This window comes from Schistocerca serialis, chromosome 5, assembly GCF_023864345.2.
Source record: "Schistocerca serialis cubense isolate TAMUIC-IGC-003099 chromosome 5, iqSchSeri2.2, whole genome shotgun sequence".
Taxonomy (NCBI): Eukaryota; Metazoa; Arthropoda; class Insecta; order Orthoptera; family Acrididae; genus Schistocerca; species Schistocerca serialis.
The window spans coordinates 323130569-323152990 of NC_064642.1; the positions used below are offsets into that span (position 1 = coordinate 323130569).

The 22422-nt window shown below is 39.0% G+C and overlaps 1 protein-coding gene across 1 annotated transcript in view; it reads left to right on the forward strand.

Annotated features, from left to right (window-relative positions):
* LOC126482396 (protein ABHD13) overlaps positions 1–15926 on the forward strand; it is a 55928-nt gene extending 40002 nt beyond the window's left edge. The window contains exons 4-5 of the mRNA XM_050106509.1: positions 14597–14757; positions 14925–15926. Of these exons, the coding sequence (XP_049962466.1) occupies positions 14597–14757; positions 14925–15203 (440 nt within the window). The 3' untranslated portion in view covers positions 15204–15926. The remainder of the gene's footprint in view (positions 1–14596; positions 14758–14924) is intronic.
* The last annotated feature ends 6496 nt before the right edge of the window (positions 15927–22422 follow it).

Consider the following 22422-nt stretch of genomic DNA (forward strand, 5'->3'; position numbering starts at 1 on the left):
ATATTGATTAGGTTTTTGTAGTATGCAATACAGGTTATTCAGTATATTGATAATACAGGGTGATTCAAAAAGAATACCACAACTTTAGGAATTTAAAACTCTGCAACGACAAAAGGCAGAGCTAAGCACTATCTGTCGGCGAATTAAGGGAGCTATAAAGTTTCATTTAGTTGTACATTTGTTCGCTTGAGGCGCTGTTGACTAGGCGTCAGCGTCAGTTGATGCTAAGATGGCGACCGCTCAACAGAAAGCTTTTTGTGTTACTGAGTACGGCAGAAGTGAATCGACGACAGTTTTTCAGCGTGCATTTCGAACGAAGTATGGTGTTAAACCTCCTGATAGGTGGTGTATTAAATGTTGGTATAAACAGTTTACAGAGGATGGGTGTTTGTGCAAAGGGAAAAGTTCTGGACGGCCGAGAACGAGTGATGAAAATGTAGCACTCATCCAGCAAGCATTTGTTCGCAGCCCAGGAAAACCGACTCGCAGAGCTAGCAGAGAGCTGCAAATTCCACAATCAACTGTATGGAGAGTCCTACGAAAAAGGTTAGTTATGAAACCTTATCGTCTGAAATTGGTTCAAGCACTGTCTGCAGCTGATAAGATTAAAAGAATCGATTTCTGTGATTTTATCCTTGCTCAAATGGAAACAGATGAATCTTTCGTTTCAAAGATTGTGTTTAGTGATGAAGCAACTTTCCACACTAACTGGAAAGTCAACCGTCACAATGTCTGTATATGGGGCACTGAGAATCCGCGGGAAACAACTCAGTATGAACGTGACTCGCCTAAGGTGAACGTTTTCTGTGCCATTTCAGCCAATAAAGTTTTTGGTCCCTTTTTCTTCGAAGGTGCTACTGTAACTGGACTACAGTATCTGGAGATGTTAGAGAATTGGCTGTTCCCTCAGCTCAAACAAGAAGCACAACAATTCATATTTCAGCAGGATGGAGCGCCACCACATTCGCACTTATCTGTCCGTAACTACCTGAACGTCAACTACCCGAGGCGATGGATCGGCCGCCAGGCAGCCCGTGACAGAGCACTTCATCACTGGCCTCCAAGAAGCCCTGATCTTACCCCCTGTGATTTTTTCTTATGGGGGTATGTTAAGGATATGGTGTTTCGGCCACCTTTCCCAGCCACCATTGATGATTTGAAACGAGAAATAACAGCAGCTATCCAAACTGTTACGCCTGATATGCTACAGAGAGTGTGGAATGAGTTGGAGTATCGGGTTGATATTGCTCGAGTGTCTGTAGGGGGCCATATTGAACAACTCTGAACTTGTTTTTGAGTGAAAAAAAAACCTGTTTAAATACTCTTTGTAATGATGTATAACAGAAGGTTATATTATGTTTCTTTCATTAAATATACATTTTTAAAGTTGTGGTATTCTTTTTTAATCACCCTGTATTACTAATTGCATACTTCAAGGTGACCTTTCTGCCACAAGTGCTGAGTGCGAACACTTGCAATTGGCTCGTAGCACATTGGCTGCTGTGACAAGCCTGTCTCCTCCACCCATGACAGCTAACTTATAGCTTATAAAGAAATAAATTTGTGTTGCTACAGCACACAAAATTGGTACATAGGTGACGTTGCCAACAAGCATAAAGCATCCATAGCAGCCTGAAGTTAGCCGACATTCACTGATCAGAAAAAGACCATGCTAAAAGTGTGGGATTAATAGATATGAAGAGGTAAAGAGATTAGCACAGGAAAGAGCAGCTTCCTTTTTAAATTATTCTGCTACACATGATAAAGTATTATCAGTGAAGCTGATGTTTTTATGGTGATAGATGTTTAGGTTGCTTTTGATATTAGATTAAAACTTCATCTTTTGGCACGTGTGTGCAAAGTGAACTAGGAAAGTTTGAAATGGTGGATAAAACCCATAATTAAACAAATATTAATGTATTATATTGAAGGCGCAGAACTTCTCCCGTGATATTTGTAACTGTAGTAACTGAGCTAACTGTCGCATGGCATTTTCAATTTGATATGCACTGAAAATGTTCATTCAAATCCAGTGCCAAGATGCTGCTGTGTGACAAGCAGTCCTGCTTTTCAACAGAATATGGAGGAAAAAGTAACTGTGGGATCGTAGAGGCCTAACCCTATCTTTTTACTGTGGTTCATTGTTAAGCCAGCCAACAATTTGTTCTGGATTACTGATCCTTAGTGAACCCAATTATGCCATTAACTGAAAGCAAATTCATCACTGTTTGCCTGCTAGGTCCCTTTTTTGATGAGATTTTGGCACAGCTAGTTCTGTGTGTCCTGGTTACATTTCCTCATTGTTGTCCTAGAAAGTTACGTGCATGGTTTTCATATAATATTTAGTTTTGCATTGACTTATCTTTAATACTTCATTTATAGAAAATGTACTTCAGTTGGACATAAGCAAAACATAAAGCAATCTTAGTCTTGTATCCCTGTTTTTTCATTGAAACATTTAGACATACCATACAACTCCTGAATTAAGATGGTCAAATCAGAATTGGATAGTTTGTTTTTGTGTGTCTGAAAGAATTGCCATCTTTCTAATACACTATTTCCTAATTACTCTATTTTTTAAAAGTTCTTTAATGTACTTTGTTTCAAACCAAACTGATTTGTTTTATTATTGTGAGAGTAATAGTGTTGTGATAATGGGAAGAACATGGGGGAATACAAGTAATGGTAGTAAAGATAACCAGACAATATGTAGTAGGAGACATTGAGCAGATTGACAACTTTACGTAGCTTTTAGACAATGTCCTTCTTCAGAGTTAATTATTACAAATTGCTCAGATGCAGGATCATGATTCCAGCACTATCCTAGTGCTGATGTTCATGTAGGATGAGGGGTTGTGTCGGGTGAAACAAGAAGAGCAAGGAGTTGGGGTGGGAGAGGGGAAGGTTGGCTGAGGACTAAGAGTGCGAGGCAGTGAGGAAATGGGATAGGAATATTGTACTGACACAGACACAGGGAGTTATGTGTGACATATAATGAAATGGGAGAGGGGATTGGGAAAAGGGGATAGAACAGAGAAAGAGGGTGACTACAGCGGAGGCAAGTGTCAATGTAAATTGGTGGAGTGAAGTGGGAATGTAGGTGGGGCATGAAGACAGGGGTGAAGAAGGGTGTGTCGCAGACTAACAGAGAGGGAAGCCAGGAGAATTTAGAGATGTGTAGCAGTGATAGTTCCTTTCTACATAGGTCAAAGAAACTGCTACTACTCAAGACCAACAGGTCCAGATCGTGAAGTAACCATTGTAGTTGAGGATGTTGTGTTCAGCAACGTTTTCTGACACAGAGTGGTCAACTCAGCTTTTGATTACTGTTTGCTTGTTGCCACTAATTCGGATGAACAGTTGATTGGTATCCATGCCCACATGAAAGACTGTGAAAGCTATTATCTGACATTATTGCTTACACAGCTGGTCTTGCCTCAAATACAGTAGGACATGGCTGTGACAGGACTGGAATAGGATGAGATGGGTAGGAACTTAGATCAGGTCTTTCAGCAGGTTCTTCCACAGTTATGACATTTGTGTAAAAGGATTAGTAGCAGTTGTGGCATAAGGATTGACTAGGATATTTTGTAGATTGAGTGGGCATTAGAATACGACTTCGAGAGAGACTGGAAGTATTATGGGTAGGATGTTCCCCATTTCAAGGTATGAAGACAAGTAATCAAAGCTCTGATAAGGATGTGATTAAGTTATTCCATTCCAGGATGACACTGAGTAATAAGAGCAATGCTGGTTAGTACAGTTTGTCTGAGAAGTGGAGGTATGTGGAGATGTGGTGCAGGAGATACTTCACAAGGAGAGGTCCCCAGGTATGGGCTTGACTTCTTTTTAAACTAGCTCTATAATGATGTAGTTTAGAGTCCCAAGTATCACAGTATGCAGCCATTGATCAAAGTGTTCCCTCATTTCTGTGTAATCATTGAAAAAAAATTTCAGTATTTTGCATGATTCGGTAGAGCAGGGTTTCTCAAACCAATCCTTTGTTGTAACATTTTGAGAATCCTGGTATTGTGATGGGACACCTTGATGGTTAATAAAATTTTTAAAAGTGAGGAAAAATTATTTTCTTTGGTGATTACTTCAGTTTTAAATCATAACTAATAATGAAGAAATTGCAATAATTTTTTTGAAAAATAATTAGTATCATCAAACTATCAGAAAAAACCACAATGCTTTCAATAGTTTTTCACAGAACGCTTTTTCACTTTTGGTTTAACACAGTTTGGGAAACCCTGCTCTAGAGCTTAAAATGTTGTATCATGCAGAGCAGTGCTGGTGTAGCATTTTGGTTAAGATACATACCTTACATGTAGGAGGTTGTGGTTTTGAATACTGTCAAGTGTTTTGAACTTTTTCATTTTTAATTATTTATGGAACTAACTTTTATATGTATTTTTATTCAATTAATAGTTTTAAATGTATTTTTAATTCTAATTGTTTGTCACAAAATTTTAATCATCTTATTGACTTTTTCATTTGCTCTCATTGTTTCTTCCTGCTATTTTTAATTTGGATTCTTTATCCAAGTGATTTTAAAATTTTTCTATAGATATTAACTTCTACTTCATTTATCCTAGTTTATTACACTATATTTTCATCCATGTTATTGAATTCATTATTTCTGTTTCTGATTTTGGTTGAATTTCGTGTTATTTATCATCCCTTCTTTGTTTACTTCTTTGTATGCATTATTTTATCCATAGTGCAACAAGAGTTTATCTTTTAAATGTCTGTATGTCATGTAGTGAGAAACACATTTTTACCCCATTGCATAAGCGATATAAACAGATTATTTTGCCTTTTGTGTTTTAACCATTAGGTCAGAAATTTTAAATGCTAAAATATTATGATAGATAAATAAATAAAAATAAAATTGCATGCACAAAGATACAGAATGAATAAAGAGTGATAACAATTAAAAATGGAAGCAAATAAAAAAGTCTGTATGATGATGAAAATGATGCAGCAAAAGATTAGAAATTAAAAAGGACATTTAAACCAATTAATTGGATATAATGACGGAAGTCATTTCGGTAAAGATTTACAAATAAAAAATTTCAAAGCACCTAACAGTATCCGAAGACAATCTTCTGCACGTCAGGACTATACCTTAACCACTACACTGTGCTGCCACTCTGCATGATATACTAATATTTTTAAGGCTGTAGAGCATCATACATAATTATGAGTCTTTACTTTTAATTAATTTATTTTTTCATTGAGTATTTGCAAATGTGGGCCCACTTTGATGAATGGCTGCAGGGTGTGGTATCTGGTACACTAACCTACATTGCCATACACAGATTCAAAAAGTCAATCCTACCCCTGGGGACCTTCCTTTGTGAGTCAGTTGTTTGAGGGTGGCAATTTTGTTTTATGAAAATGTTACCCTGAAATTATCCCAAACCTCAGCCTTCCTGGTACCAGTTTTTATTCATAAGAACCAAGAATTAACACCACCACCTGTGAAAGAGCTACACGAGTTCTTTTCTGCAGACATTGAAAGAATTGTAATCAACAATAAATGAATCTAATCAGAATCAGTTCAGTCAAGCTGGGAACAAGACTACTTTTAATTTTTATTTATCGAAGATTGTAAGAATATTGTGCAGAATGATTTGTGAAAGTATGTTTTGACATGCTTCTTGAAATTGAAAAAAGTTTGCCATTTTAAATCTTTAGTCCTGCTTTATTTCTTACAAGGATCGAATTTCAAGGAACAAGCTATGCAGAAAGTAAGTTATTGTCATTTTCTACAATCAGAAGTTTTTTGATACCATAATCATTCAGCTAAATTTTTCAACTGTGGTACCAGGGCAGTATGCGGAAATGGTACTAATGCAAAGCAGACTAAAATTCTCAAGGGCTTTTCTAACATCAGAAGCTAAAAAAATTAAAAAATTAAAAATTAAAAAAAAAACAGCTAGTCTAACATATGGCAACTTGATGATTAATTTGTAACCATTCTTGTTAGTTTCAAGAAACTTCAACCTTCACTCCATCAGTGAGTCTCTTCATCTAAGAAATGACCGCATTGCTCTTTTCATGACTTTTGAGTTCTTGAATCTCTGATAAAACTAAGTTATTGGACTGGAAATATACAAAATAGAGAACTCTCGGTAGGAGTAAGTCTTCAATTAATGTGTGGACTGCTCCCAGACAAGAAATATCGTATGGAAACATTCAGGAATATCCTCATTCTGAGCCATGAAAGTACACTCCTGGAAATGGAAAAAAGAACACATTGACACCAGTGTGTCAGACCCACCATACTTGCTCCGGACAATGCGAGAGGGCTGTACAAGCAATGATCACACGCACGGCACATCGGACACACCAGGAACCGCGGTGTTGGCTGTCGAATGGCACTAGCTGCGCAGCATTTGTGCACCGCCGTCGTCAGTGTCAGCCAGTTTGCCGTGGCATACGGAGCTCCATCGCAGTCTTTAACACTGGTAGCATGCCGCGACAACGTGGTCGTGAACCGTATGTGCAGTTGACGGACTTTGAGCGAGGGCGTATAGTGGACATGCGGGAGGCCGGGTGGACGTACCGCCGAATTGCTCAACCCGTGGGGCGTGAGGTCTCCACAGTACATCGATGTTGTCGCCAGTGGTCGGCGGAAGGTGCACGTGCCCGTCGACCTGGGACCGCACCGCAGTGACGCACGGATGCACGCCAAGACCGTAGGATCCTACGCAGTGCCGTAGGGGACCGCACCGCCACTTCCCAGCAAATTAGGGACACTGTTGCTCCTGGGGTATCGGCGAGGACCATTCGCAACAGTCTCCATGAAGCTGGGCTACGGTCCTGCACGCCGTTAGGCCGTCTTCCGCTCACGCCCCAACATCATACAGCCTGCCTCCAGTGGTGTCGCAACAGGCGTGAATGGAGGGACGAATGGAGACATGTCGTCTTCAGCGATGAGAGTCGCTTCTGCCTTGGTGCCAATGATGGTCGTATGCGTGTTTGGCGCCGTGCAGGTGAGCGCCACAATCAGGACTGCATACGACCAAGGCACACAGGGCCAACACCCGGCATCATGGTGTGGGGAGCGATCTCCTACACTGGCCGTACACCACTGGTGATCGTCGAGGGGACACTGAATAGTGCACGGTACATCCAAACCGTCATCGAACCCATCGTTCTACCATTCCTAGACCGGCAAGGGAACTTGCTGTTCCAACAGGACAATGCACGTCCGCATGTATCCCGTGCCACCCAACGTGCTCTAGAAGGTGTAAGTCAACTACCCTGGCCAGCAAGATCTCCGGATCTGTCCCCCATTGAGCATGTTTGGGACTGGATGAAGCGTCGTCTCACGCGGTCTGCACGTCCAGCACGAACGCTGGTCCAACTGAGGCGCCAGGTGGAAATGGCATGGCAAGCCATTCCACAGGACTACATCCAGCATCTCTACGATCGTCTCCATGGGAGAATAGCAGCCTGCATTGCTGCGAAAGGTGGATATACACTGTACTAGTGCCGACATTGTGCATGCTCTGTTGCCTGTGTCTATGTGCCTGTGGTTCTGTCAGTGTGATCATGTGACGTATCTGACCCCAGGAATGTGTCAATAAAGTTTCCCCTTCCTGGGACAATGAATTCACGGTGTTCTTATTTCAATTTCCAGGAGTGTATAAACAAAGGTAGAGCAAAAAAGTTTTAAGAGTTAGATTTTTCAGAATTTACTCATGGTGAGCTTTTTGACTGTATATCATTTACTGGACACTTAAATAGCAAAAACCATACAATAGCTTGTGTCCTTGGAATGATCATTATTACTGCTCGCTGGCACTACTACTTGCTATATTGAGTCAGAATGCAACAATGGTAAATGTGTGAGGAACCCTCACATGAGCTTGCTTTGACTTCCAATCATTGTGATATAATATTTGTAGAAGTTAATAATGATAAACTATGTGTTAAAATGAGCATACAACATGTTGTGGTCATTATTTACTTGATGCATGGAATACAGTAGTCAACAAAATGCCAATTTATATTGAAATGAGTAAAAAGAGGCAGAGTCTGAATATTCAATACTAATAAACAAAACCTGGAAAAATTTTCAGATTATCCTGGTGGTGTATCTGTAAAACCATATCTCCAGTATGCATGTCTGTATGTGTGCCTTGGTGGCACAATTTTTCAATAATGTACCTTGGTGCTATCATCAGGTATTACTATTGCTGCTGTGATGTAAAGGCTGTACTTTATGCTTCTGGATTCTGGACAGGCCCATCTCTTCCTTGTGTCCTTTGCTTGTCCACTCCCAATCATTCAGGTGCATCCTCCTTGTGCCCTGTCAATTGTTTTTGTAGACATGGTGTTTTGTGTTTGGTTTGTTTCTGTGCTTCTGTGTAGACTGTGCACAGTCCACTTCAGTAGCTCATGATAGAAGCCCAAATATTCCTATTAGTTGGCACTGTGAGGACAGGTTTACGAATGTCACTTAGCTCCCATGCTGTTGAGCATTCTTTCAACAGTCTAGTCACTTTGTAAATGCCCCCCTATCTCCCCCCCCCCCCTCATCCATGTGAACGGTTGCATGTCTAGGGCTGTGCTGACCAACTCGTAATGACAAGGTCCAGCAAACCTACACACCTACAAGTTTCCCAATCTGCCATTAAGAAGTTTTCTGACCTTGTATTTTGTAAAATCTTCTCTATATCCCAGTTGATTTTGTTCTTCATCAGTTGTGGCTCCAAATGACCATGCAATTGACTGTGAATGATGGAATGACAAGTGAGAAAGTCTCAGCACTGCTTTAATGAGAGTATTTTGTGTAGGTGTAGGCAGTGTTGAACAGTTTTTAGCAAGGTTAAAAATTGTGCTATAAAAGACACAGCTGTACCAGTATTTTTTATTGAAGACAAACAATTTCAGTCCAACATCTGACCATCTTCTGTGTCTCAGAAGCAACTCAGCTCTATGTTCTCAACAGTTGCAGTGCCAATAATAACTTATAGACTGTTCCATTACTATTATTAATTTTCAATGACAACTTCTTTGTTCTCTTGGGAATCACCCTATTTTCTGTATGCTCCAGAAAGACGCAGTTCCTGCTAGCATCTCTGTTTTCTCACTCCATTAATATCTTTTAATGGAACGAGGATTGCTTCTAATGCTAACTGCTCGCTGGTGCACAGCAACAGAAGACATTCTACACTCTATGATGAATTCTATTATATGGGTTGATATGGGGCATAAATGCACATCTGGACCAGAATAACGAAGTGAAAGACAATTGAGCACAGCGAGGTATGAAAAGGGACACTAGTCAGTTTATCATTGCCCGTTTTCATTATGTGATTGCAGAATTGCAGGTATGCAACTTCGCACTGGGTGCATTAACACACACTACTGGTAATGAGCATTACTGAATTTATTTGCAGGATTGCAATAGCTTGCGACTGTTCTGTTCACTTTCAAGTCTAATAAACTGTATTAACTGGCCCTTGCTGTTACCTTCGCCCCCTCAGATTCCATCGACAAGCTTGTGCAAGATGTGTGTGATACAGTCACCCATGCCACTGGAACTGCTGTTCCTCTTTCGACAGATTCTCTCAACCACTGGCCAGTGCCATGGTGGAACAAAGACATTGCAGTACCTGTTCAGGATCGCCAAAAAGCCCTGCAACATTTCAACTGATGTTCTTCGCAGACTAATCTTATCACTTCCGAGCAACTTTGTGCTAAGACCCACTCTCTAATGGAACCAGTAATAAGGAATGCTAGGAGCACTACATCTCCTCCCTGGGAAAGTATGCCTCTTCAGCTCTGGTGTGGGCTAAGCGCTCTTAACGAAGCATCTGTTGTTGCTGAACACTTTGTGACCCACTGTGCAACAGCGTTGGTGTCCTTACCCAGCTACCGTTCTAGTGCAGAAACGACAAGCTGAAGACATCCCTATATGTCTCACTCCCCTCCAAGCTGTACCATATAATGAACCTTTCACTGACTGGGATCTGCTTTGGGCTCTTGTCTCATCCCACGATACGGCCCCAGGCCCTGATTCAAGTCACAATCAGGTGATCCATTACCTTAATGCTACTAAAGACTACATCTGCTCAGAGTCTTCAACCATAATTGGCTCAAAGATTTCTTCGCTTCACAATGGCGAGATAGTATATCATCCCAATCCTTAAACCAGGCAAAAACCCATAATCTCTTGACATCTACCTTCCAATTGGCCTCACCAATGCACTCTGAAAACTGCTTGAAAGGATGGTTGCCAACTAGTTATACTGTGTTCTCAAACTTTGGGGTCTAAGTCTTTTTTGACCTACACAAATCATACGACACTGATTTGTGCCATATTTTACTCACCTTCCAATACTGTGACTTTTAAGACTCCCTACTAATTTTTATTCATCAGTTTTTATCCTACTGCATATTCTGGGTTAGAATTGGTCCTACAGTCTACTCGCCATGGGTCCAAGAATATGACATTCCACAGGGCTCTGTGCTACATGTCATTCTCTTCATCACCACCATCAGTGACCTCTTTTGGGCAGCAGGTCACCGCCATGCTGTATGTCAATGACTTTTACATTTTGTACTGCTCCCACTCTAAACACGAATTCTAATGTGCCATCTGATGGGCCTCCACTTGGACTCGTTCCCATGATTTCCAGTTTTCTCGAGCAAAGATGTGGATAGTGAATTTTTGTTATTATATTGCAGTCCATCCAGACCCAGGACTCCACTTGGGTACCCAGCACTTAGACAAAGTTGCACATCTCCATTTTTTTGGATTACACATTTCCAGTTTCTTTGACAAAAAGGTGACTTGGTTGCCGTGTACCTATCAACTAAAGGCTAGCTGTGTGTGAAAGCTTAACGCTTTCTGCTTTCTTGCCCACACCTCTTGGGGTGCAGATCTCCATACTTTTCTCCATATCTTTCAGGATCTTGTTCAGTCTCACTTGGGCTATAGTTGCCAGGTTTTTGGCTCTGCAGTGACTTCAGCTTTGCAGTTGTTACAACCAGTCCATCATCGTGGAATTAGACTAGCCTTATGGGTTAGTCCCATAGACAGTCTCCTTGTTCAAGGAAGGCTCTTCCCCCTTCAGTTCTGATGGTGCCAATTCTTGGCCTCCTATGCAACCACAATATAACAATTTCCTGGTCACCCAAAATATCCTATTCTTTTTGTATAAGTGAAGCATCAAGCCCTACTACATGCCTTTGAATGGGATTACCAGTTGGAATGCACCTTACAGCCCTCTGACAGGACCTCCACCTCTCTTTCATAGACCTTAGCTTCTGTTCCTTTCATTTCTTGTAAAGTTGCAGGCTCTGAAACTGTGGATAGGATGAAATATACTTTTACATCTACTGCAGTTCAGGAACCCCATTTGTTGCCAGGAACATGCGGGGTTTTACAGCAGAGCTGATAGCAATTCACAGAGCCCTCCGTTTTATTAAACAGGCCTTCCTTGACTGTGTTTTAGTATGTAGTGACTCACTAAGCAGTCTCCAGGCCATTCAGCAATGTTAGGCTTGTCACCAAGCTCGCTCTCTGCTACTCACGACATTCTTCCTGAACTTAGTCATACTGTTGAATGGTGTATACTCTCCCCCTCTTTAAGACTTTGCCTATGAAGGATGGGAGTAGATGGCTGTGTAACATCCTGCTCCCTCCACATGCAGAGCCTTGGGCAAACCCAACTGTTACATTAACTGTTTTTCTCATTGTGCTTACTAATTGATGATCCACTTGATGTCAATTACATTTTTAGCTTTTCTCTTTTTATGTTTTGAATCTCTCAACTAGAAGACATTCTGTGCTCTGTAGCTCTCAACCCTTAAACTGGTTGGCAGGGATTGGATGGGGGTGGAGGTGTTTTCTCTTCCCATGGCTGAGTCCTAGGATATCGCTTATGTCCTCTAACCTACATACTGATCTAATACATACACATTTACTTCACCATAAATCGTTTCTTAGATCTGGAATCAGTATTGCCTTCAATGCCTCACTTTTGCCTCTCCTACATTCTTTCCTCATCTGATCACATTGCTGATGGATGTCACCACTTCCATGTGAATGAAATCTTGACTGTGAGACTGATGACCTCACTGTTCAGTCCCATACCACCCCGCCCCCCGCCACCCCCCACCCCTCTTCCCCATCCCCCCTCCCCTCCTCCGACTGACCAACCCACAATTATTTCTAGCATTTAAGGAAGACATCTTTACTCTTATGTTTGTTTGACCATTTTTTTGTTGTGCCTGTCACAATTCAGCATCTTTGTTGTATGGTGAGTTACAATCTATCCTTTTCATATTATTGTCATTACTCTTATGTTTCATTGCCAGTAATTTTTTGCAGTTTTTTGCCCAAACTTTTTCAAATATGCAAAATATTCTAGCATGTAAGATTAAGGTTTTTTAAAAACTGTCAGGCCTTCAATCATTTGAAAGAAAAGTTTCCGAAATTGGGTGAAGCAGAGCTGAAAGAAGAAAAATTGATAAAAGATCCAACCACTCATACTAAACTCAAATATATTGAATTAGCTGCTGGTTCTCTTTCAATGCAATTCTGAAGGGCTTTTTAGGCAACAGGCGGGATGTCAACTATGTTTCCGTCATGAATTATCTTTTCAACAGCTGCAAGAAAATGGAATGTAAAATGCCACTTAAAATTCACTTTTTACTTTCCCACCATGATTTCTTTCAGAAAATTTGGAAACCATAAGCAGCAAGCATGGTGAACACTTTAACCAAGACATCCATATGATGGAATACTGTCATCAAGGCCACTTAACCCGTAGATGACGAGCAACTAATGTTAGTATCTTATTAGGGAGAGTGCTGAAATGGCAGACAAAAGAGCAGCATCATTGTTGCATTTTTTTAATATCAGAGAACTTTAAAGTTGAAAATATGTTGTGGACTAATTTAGACCTTATATTGGCATAATGTTTATATACCGTATTTACTCGAATGTAAGTCGCACCTGAAAAATGAGACTCAAAATCAAGGGAAAAAAAATTTTCACGAATCTAAGCCGCACCTGAAATTTCAGACTCGAAATTCAAGGGGAGAGGAAAGTTGTAGACCGCACCTCCAAATCGAAACAAAGTTGGTTCATTGTAACATGAGACACAATTGAGGTCGAATGGATGAAAATACAGCTACAGTAGTTTGGTGCGAGTCGTAACCTTAACAGTTAAGCTTCACCAAGTAGCCATTGTTATGCCAGGCGCTCCGTCCGTATTTATACGGGTACCCTTCCTTTTTCACGTGCTTTGTCTGGTTCAGATCGATTGCTTATTTTTCTTTGATCTGATAAGTGCCATTCTCTGTGTTATAGGTGTTTAGGTCACGCTAAGCTGAAAATGCATTATTGTACTGTGTCATGCATTGTTTGTCGCATTCTGATAATGAGTGTTTACGACCTGTTGCCGCTCGCAGCATGGCTTGCTATTGTGCGCGTTCCGCAGCTTACAGTAAGAAAAAAGAGAGGAATTGTCTCATAAGCGAAACAATGGCAAGATACTGCTATTTGTTATTAGGCCTACTTACACTGCAGCTTTCTTTGATAATGATCAACAAGAACCAAATAATAGACTGCATATGATAGGTGTTCTGAACGAGAGTTTAGCGAAAATTTTTCTCAGTTTGAAAATCTTTGCAGACGCCTATTTAGTACATTACATTTTGCACAAAAATTAGATTCATCTTAGATTTAAAAATCTAGTCAGTTGTTGTGCTTCATTTCTGACTGTATCACTATTCAGCATAAGAATAACAGGAATATAAATATGACATGGTATGTATATTCTTCTGCATTTGCTGTTGTCTCACTCTAGTTTCATAGTTTATTAGGCAGACAGGATTTAAATGAGATAGCAGCCGACACGAAAGAATACATGGCATAATGTTTACATTCTTCTACTTTTTCTTTTAATTTATTTACTGACGCAGAGGTTTTGGCACCAGTATTTATCTTTGTGTCTGCAAAGCATGCCTGTGTAGCGCTACATATATTTGATGGCAGAAGTTAGTTGTAGAGGCACCTACCAATATTTTTCAGAACTTCCGCTTACTTTGCACTCGATTCTAAGCCGCAGGCGGTTTTTTGGATTACAAAAACCGGAAAAAAAGTGTGGCTTGGATTCTAGTAAATATGGTATACATATTAAATAGTATTGAGTGCTGAAGTTCTTAAAGTGTATTTCTTGTTTGTTTTAATTCTGTTAATGTTAGCCAGTACTGTTTTCGATTCCACTGTGTATCTATAAAATATGAAGTGCTAGAGAAAAACAGATTTTACCAGCGAATTCTACATCCCAAAATTGGGTAAATCCATCCATTTAAAAAGTGTATGCTGAAAAAGAGTTCAAATTTTTTATTTACTGTGTAATCTTAAAAAAAAAATTCTCCTTCCATTTTCAGTTTTTTACTCTTCACAGAATATAAGGTGAATTGTTAATTGACTCCCCAGTTCTATTATAGTAATGAACTTGTTTTTGTTGTGAAGCATCAACTGATTATAACTTTATTTGCATCACAATCTTTTTTTTTTTTTTTTTTTTTTTTCATTTACTATTTTCTTCATTTTTAGGAGGTGCTGTTGCAATTGATGTTGCCTCCAGCCCTGATTATTCTGCAAAAATATGGTGCCTAATTGTAGAGAATACATTTACAAGTATTCCAGATATGGCAAAAGTACTTATTGGCTGGAGAATTTTGCAATATTTACCTCTGTGCTTTTACAAGAATAAGGTATTATAATTCATTGATGCTCAATCCAAAGTATTAACAATAAAACTATTTAGTTGTGAGTTATTTGATTTTGTACAAAAAGTGTCCTTTTGTCTTAGATTAAATTAAGTTTGTGTTTATTGTATGAAGTACGAAAATATGTGATTTCTCTTTTCTTTTACTTTCAGTTTGTTTCAACCAATAAGATTGGTTGTGTCCCAATCCCAACACTTTTTCTGTCGGGCTTGGCTGATAGATTGGTTCCACCACAAATGATGACTGACCTGCATCAACGTTGTGGTAGTCACCACAAACAGTTAATACAATTTGCAAATGGTAGTCACAATGAAACATGGACTAACTCTGGTTATTACCATGCAATTGCAACATTTTTGAGGGATGTTCGTGTTCGCCACTCATCTCCACCTGTTGCAGTTCCTTGTGATATTGGCATGAAGACTGTGTGATTACTTACAGTGCCCTTATCATACTACTTTTATTTATTTATTTTTTATTTATTTGTTTTGTGATTTCATTGATTTGTGGCTTTTTTGCATTAGAGACAGGTGTAAAGAACCACATTTATTTGTCACAAATATTTTACTAGAGCCTAAGTAAAGTGAAAACAAGCCTTATAGCTGTGTTAGTACATCACAAAGACTAGTTGCAGTGATTCAAGGTTGTGAATGTGGTTTGCCATGATTCATAGTTCTGCAAGATTCTGTCCATTTAAACAGTTGAAGTGACAAATATAACCCGTCCTACAATCAAACTTTAAAATTTGATAATGTCAATTAGTGTGTTAATAACATTTTTGAGAACTAGAAGTAGCACTTCCAGTGTACTTTTTGACATTTTGTGCAACATTAGCAGGAACTCGAGTACTGTGCATTAGTGACTTGAAAACAGCTTGTTGTGTAATGAAGTACTTTGTATTCAGAACAAGTTACATATCAGCTGAATGAGACTAGACTTTGTATAAAATGCAAATAAGGTATTGAACAGTGCACTGACAATACTTCTATAATTCCGACGTGCCTCATAAAATTCTGCATCAGGTAGTCACAGAACAGAAATGCTCCAATTTGTATAATTAAGTTCATACATTTTGTATTTTTAAATATGTATTTTGTTTTTTATATACATTGCAGACTTATTAAAACGTGATTAAACAACTCGTTAAGGTCGAATGATAGTATAAATTTGTGCATTTGAAAATGATGTGATGCATTGCCCTACAACTTACCTGTACCTGAAAGTTGAAAATCCTTTGATGAAAAAAGGACTAGCCCATTTATATATCTGAGGTCTGATTCAATCATCTTGACACATATACTTTGTTTCTCTTTTCAAAATCTGAGATAGGGATCGTCAGGGTATTATTGCTCATATACATAATTTAGTAACAACAAAATTCAAAACTTTAAGTGATGTGAATTTCTTTGGACATTATACAGGAAATATAAACATTGAAATATGAATTTCGCAGCTCATATTGTGTCAGCAGTAATTGCACATACTGAAACAGTTTTTTGTGTCATATACTAGTCAGCAGTACTTTATATGGTGTCACCTGATACTGATACTTTATCTTGTACACTTTCCAGTCACATTAACATGCCCACCTGTTGAAAGCCTGAATGTAACTACATTTTGCAGCACGGACCACAGAAAGACTGTCAGTGACATTCTGGAAGGTACTGACAGAGAAGTGGAGTGTTGCTGACTCTAGTGCCACGGACAACTGGCTTGTTCTCTCGGTTGAGGATCCAAGGCACGAACAGTCCAATCAAGGTGGCCCCACAGATTCTTGATTGTGTTTAAATCCTAGGAGTTTTGTGGCTAGGGGCATACAGTAAATTAATCCTGGTGCTCTTTGAACCATGCAAACTCACTGCAAACAGTGTGACATGTTGCATTGCCTTGCTGGTAGGTGCCATGGTGCTGAGGAAAAACAAATTGCATGTAGGGATGGACATGGTCCTCAAAGATAGATGCATACTTATGTTGATCCATGGTACCTTTCAGAATGAAGAGATCATCCTTCCGACAATTGTTGCAGGGTGTTTGCTTTCAGACGTTTCATGCAATACGTGCAATGGACATCTGGTTGATGTAGCATAAAATGTAAATCATCTGAAAAAGCCACCTATTGCCACTCAGTGGGTGTCTAGTTGCAGTATTTGCGTGCAAATTCCAGATTTCATCGCCAGTGAACAGCAGTCAGGTACCTGCTGTGGAGACCCATAAGCAGCAACATCCGCTGAATAGTTGTAGAGGAGCCCCTTAGTTCATCTGGGGGTCTGCTGCTCGACAACAGCATGTCTTTTTACCTATAGACATCTCCACAGCTGTTGTTCACCGTTGCCATTTATGACAAAGGCTGCATTGGTTTCAGTGTCCCCCAACATGCTTTATATACCCTCCACTGCTACTGCTGCCACCTGCTTTCTGTGAGTGGTTGTTGTACATTGATATCGAACATGGATGTTGGTCACATTAATGTGACTGACCGAGTATAATGAGGACCTTTAGCATTGTGATTCATTCTCTTTCTGCCATTATAGTTAATGTGTTATGAGGCATTATAGAACATTTAGATATGAATGCTGAAGTAGAGTCCATGTAAGTACAGGTCCAGTGTAATTTGTGTATGTAGATCTGTTATTCACCTCACTAAAATTGCTGGCAAATGTCTTAATCACCAAACACCTGAACATTGCTACATAGTAGCCAACTATTGAGTCAAAAGTATGGACTTTTCTTGTGTATAAGTAGTATTAATTATCTAATTCTGATATTCTTGATCAGTATAGCTGTAGTGCTAATGCTACATTTTCTTTTCAAGTGACCAGATTTTTCAGGTGGATAGAAAATGATTGTTGTGGAAATGTATGATCTTAATTAATTTTCTGTATTCACTAATGTAGAATATGTATCCCAATGGTGTGCTAGCAACTTGTGAGGTATTTGCAGCATTATTGTACTTATGAAAATGTTTTACTAAGTACCCTTCTTTAAGGTACAACAGTTTTCATTTTTGCAAACAAATTTCAACTACCTCAGCTCATAATTCATATTTCTACCACCATAAATGTAGAGTCTCACTTAATTAACTATATTCATACTATGTGGAATTTACAACGACAGTCTGTTTTTGTAGAAGAGTTTTTACCGTGCATTGTTATGCTTGGAGTGCCTCTCAAGTTACTCGAAAGATAAACTGGCATTGTTTCACAAGAGTGATCATGTGCCCAAGTTATATCTGCACTCTGTTGTGTTTCCTTTATTCATAAATCAAATCCTGGATTTTCTTCCTCTCTACACAGTAATTATGATTTAGCATTGTGTAACTACTTTTTATTTTCAGATTTAAAACAGTGCTCTTAAATGTAAGCATTTTTTAAGACCTAAGCATTTTTCTGATCCACTAATTAGGTGAAAATTAAAATATCATTGTAAAATTGAGCACAACTTAAGACAGAAGCAGAATACTGAGAAAACTGTTTCAGTCATCAGTTTATCAGAGTGATATTGGTTTGTTAAAGTATTTCTAAAACTTTGTCACTGAACTTAATATTTTTCTTTATACGCTACAGATTAATATAGAATACACATGCCATTAGTATTACTTATTCTATTCACTAATAGTTACATATTATTTGCAGTTATAGGCACTTCCTAATTATCTATTTTAAGAATTACAGCCAGAACATATCCTTGGTATAACAGTGATGGGAGTCATGATGGAAGAAACACATTTAGAAATGCATCACCTTGATGTAACTAAAACATTTAACTGGTGCATTGTAGGTTTTCTTACCCTGTCCCCAAACTCTCAATCTTAACTGCAGATGACAAAGCTGTGTAGAGTTTAAAAGGAGCTTACATTACAATAATCAGTCCTAAATGAGTAATTTTGTTTGATGATTTTACTAACGTGTGAACTTTTTTCCCCCTTCTCCCTGATATATTTGTGTGTATTCAAGTCATTCACAGAACTTCCAAATCTTCTCTTTCGGCCCACAGTCTATCATAAAGCATTTTGTCCCATTGTAGTCCTCTTTGATTCACATCATCCTTCACCTGGTCTCTCCATCTTGTTTAGGGTCTTCCAATTTTTTTTTTTTTTTTCCTTGTTTCTGTCCATCCTAGAGACCTGCTTGGTAGTCTTTCGTATCTCAATCTTTTAACATGGCCAAATCATTTCAGCCTATTTCTGTACATAATTTCTTTTATAGGGTTGATCTGGAATGTGTTTCATATTTTTTCATTTCGTGTCCTGTCCCTTCTCGTCTTACCGAGGATCCCTTATCTAAAGCTCACGTCTAATCGATTGTATTCTGTTCGTATCTTTCTTTTGACAGGTCCAGCATTCTGAACCACATGTTAAAATTGGTAGGTAATAGGATTTATATAGCACAATCTTTGCTTTGGCTGCTATTTTCCAATTCCTAATTATGTCTGGTACACAATAATAAAATTTTGGGCAATTTCCTAACCTCTATGAAATTTGTTCCTAGATATTTCCTTTCCTGGTTAGCTTATTTTCCAGATATTTGAAACTATCTACTTCTTTAATAACTTTTCCTTTACAACTTACATCTCTTTCTCTCTCTCTCTCTCTGCTTATTTTCATTAGCTCACATGTGAACTGCATGTCATAAATTTGGATACCTGAACTCTGGAAGTGGCCACTACAGTACGAGATCTCTGTAACAAGTAATTCGTAATAATTACATTTAAGAATATTGAGTTTCCTGGAATGGGGCCTTATACTGGTTGTTAAGATGTCTTGACACCAGTACAGTAGTTAGCAGCATTTTGAGAGCATAAAGAAATGGAAAAATGGCATTGCAATAACCAGGAGCATCCCATATGGCCCTGTTAGGATAAATGTTTAAGAATCTTGCTTAGCAGCTCCTCTAAATACTGTGCTCTTCCTAGTATTGACTGGTGTGTGGTATGTACAGGGTATCCATGATAAAGTTCCAGTTTCAAAATTCTGTACAAAGAGAACCACTGTTCAGAATGATGTCAAATTTGAACAACATATTACTGACGCAGGAAGAAATGTCATGGTCCCCCCAAAAATAGGATCAGTAAACTGTAAGTATCAGAAAATGCACACCAGCAGATGCGCCACACACAGGTGTTCCTCAGGTTGTGTTCAAGATGCCCACTGTGACTGTCTCCATGAAGGATCGCATGCTGCTAGTAAAGCTCTTTTACAAGAATTGTGCCTGTGCACCAGTAGTCGTGCAGAGGCATTCGGGGGGAGGCATTCATCCAGTGTCTGCTAATGGTGTGGAGAAAATGATTGCAAAATTCGAACAGATAGGTTCTTTGGAAGTGCAATGTGGCAAACGGAGGAAGACAGTTGCTCTGATGTCTGTCGGACATGTGCAGGAGGCTGGAAACATGCAGTGCATGGTGAATTGCTTGAATGTAGGACATGCTTGCAAGCATGGTGCATAAAATCCTATGAAACATCGTTTGCTATCCTTTCAAGATCACCATTGTTCAGGAGTTGCTTCCTGCTGAGCTGCTAGTAAGACAAACATTTGCTCTGGAATTTTAGGCTCATATGGAAACGGATGATGAATGGCCATGGAACATTCTGTGTGTCCACAGAAGCCCATTTCCATCTCCACAGACATGTGAGTACACAGAATTGCAGAATATTGGCAATGGAAAATCTGCACACACACATTAATTGATATCACTTCATTCTGCGAAGGTGACTGTGTATTGTGAGTTGAAGGCATTGTTAATTGTAGGACCATACTGCTTTGAGAAGAGGCATCCTGCGGGTCCAGGTACATGTGCTGTGATAGTCTTTTGTGCACCAATGTCATTCCAACCATTCAACAGCACAGATATGTGAATAAAATTATTTTTATGCAAGATGTTGCTCCTCCACACATTGTACAGTCTGTGAAGCAGCTACTGCAGGGGCATTTTGGAAATGCTAAAATTATCAGCTTCCATTTCTCTACAGTCTGGCTATGCAGATCATAATGTGACTTCTGGCTGTGGGGTTTTTGTGGATAGATGTTGTGTTCAGTGCTCCAATTAAAAACATAGCTGAATTGAAGAAATGCGTTGCACAACACATTCTGATCTGTAGTGGAACATCCTGTTTCTTGATTTCAATTTGTGGTAGAAAATGGTGGACAGCATTTTGAACATATCTTGCGCCAGTCTCACGACAGTTTGAAACTGATTTCATTGGTGCTTTTTATGCTGTTTTTGGCCTGAGAACAATTAAAAATCGATGTCATTTTGGTTTTTGTGCCGTTTTTGGCCTCGAGAGAATTAAAAACTGATTTTACCCACCTAGTGTGTACTACCTTGCAGTGTTGGATCAGTCAGCAAGATTTCTGTAAAAGTACTATACTGAAAAATGCATACCAATTGCACCCCAGTTTATTTTTAAACTCTCAATGAGCTACAATCATTTTATGTTCACACTAATAGTAAAGGTAACAACAATCATACCATTCCTGCCAGAAAAAGCCGTTTCCTTTAATCAAGTGTAAATTGAGCTATTTGAATTAATTTTCAATTGCCAAACAACTTCTCTGATTACTACTTGTGTAAATTAAAATGAATTTGTGTACACTTTTGACTCTTGTTACTGCTACTGTATATATCACACCACACACTGTTGATACACTATTAATTATGTGCTTTGTCACTGTTAATGTAAAGGAAACGGCTGCAATTTTTATCTGGGTGAAAAAGGTAAGACAAATAATACAACTTCTAAAATGAGAGATGTACCAGAAGAATGATAATATTAATGAAAAATTACCAAGAGACTTGTGGCAGTGAGATTATTCCTAGTGTTCAACATAGTCACTGAAAGAGACAGTTCATATCATTGATTTTCTTAACTGAAGCTAAGTACTCTTTGTACTTCCATGCTGTTCAGGCTCCAATGGCGATCTGTGCCTTGTTTTATATATAGTAGTCAAGCAGCAAATAAATTTAATTTGTTATTTTACTTCTGTATATACACAAGCTTTATTGTGGTTACATTCCCACAAGTGGTGATCCCATGAAGAAGATGAACACCGAGCAGACCATTAAATGTGAAGTAACAATGGTAGCAATGACAGACCATGTTCTATCAATAATTTGGTCAGTGCATGTAGTGATCTCCACACTCAACTGGCTCTGAATGATGGAGTATCATGTGGATTACCAGATTTTGTGCCACTTATGAACATTTCACCTGCAATCTAGATTGCGTTAATCACGACGAAGTTTAGGTGCCATCTAACCTGCCACAGCAGCTGGACTTGGTTTACAATGTTGAAATTTTCATTTGCCATGTATGGTGTGTGCCCTCCGAAATGCAATTCAAACTTAAGATTTGTGCTTCAGGCACTCAAAGATCAATTTTAGTGTCAGAAATTATTCATGCCACTGCCGTACAGTATAAATATCAACATCTTAAAGACAATGTGCTTAAATAGGCGTGCAAGTCTCAAGGCAAATGGAACCAGCAGGTACTGAATAGTAAAGTAAGTGGTGGTAAGTCATCCTCTGAATTTTGGCACCACCTCTATACCGAAGTAACTGATGCTGAAGCAGCTGATAAAGCCTTGCGCCAGGTTTGTTTAGCCAGTTGCCATTTCCTGTAAAAATTTCTGTGTTTTCTAATGATAACTATGACAT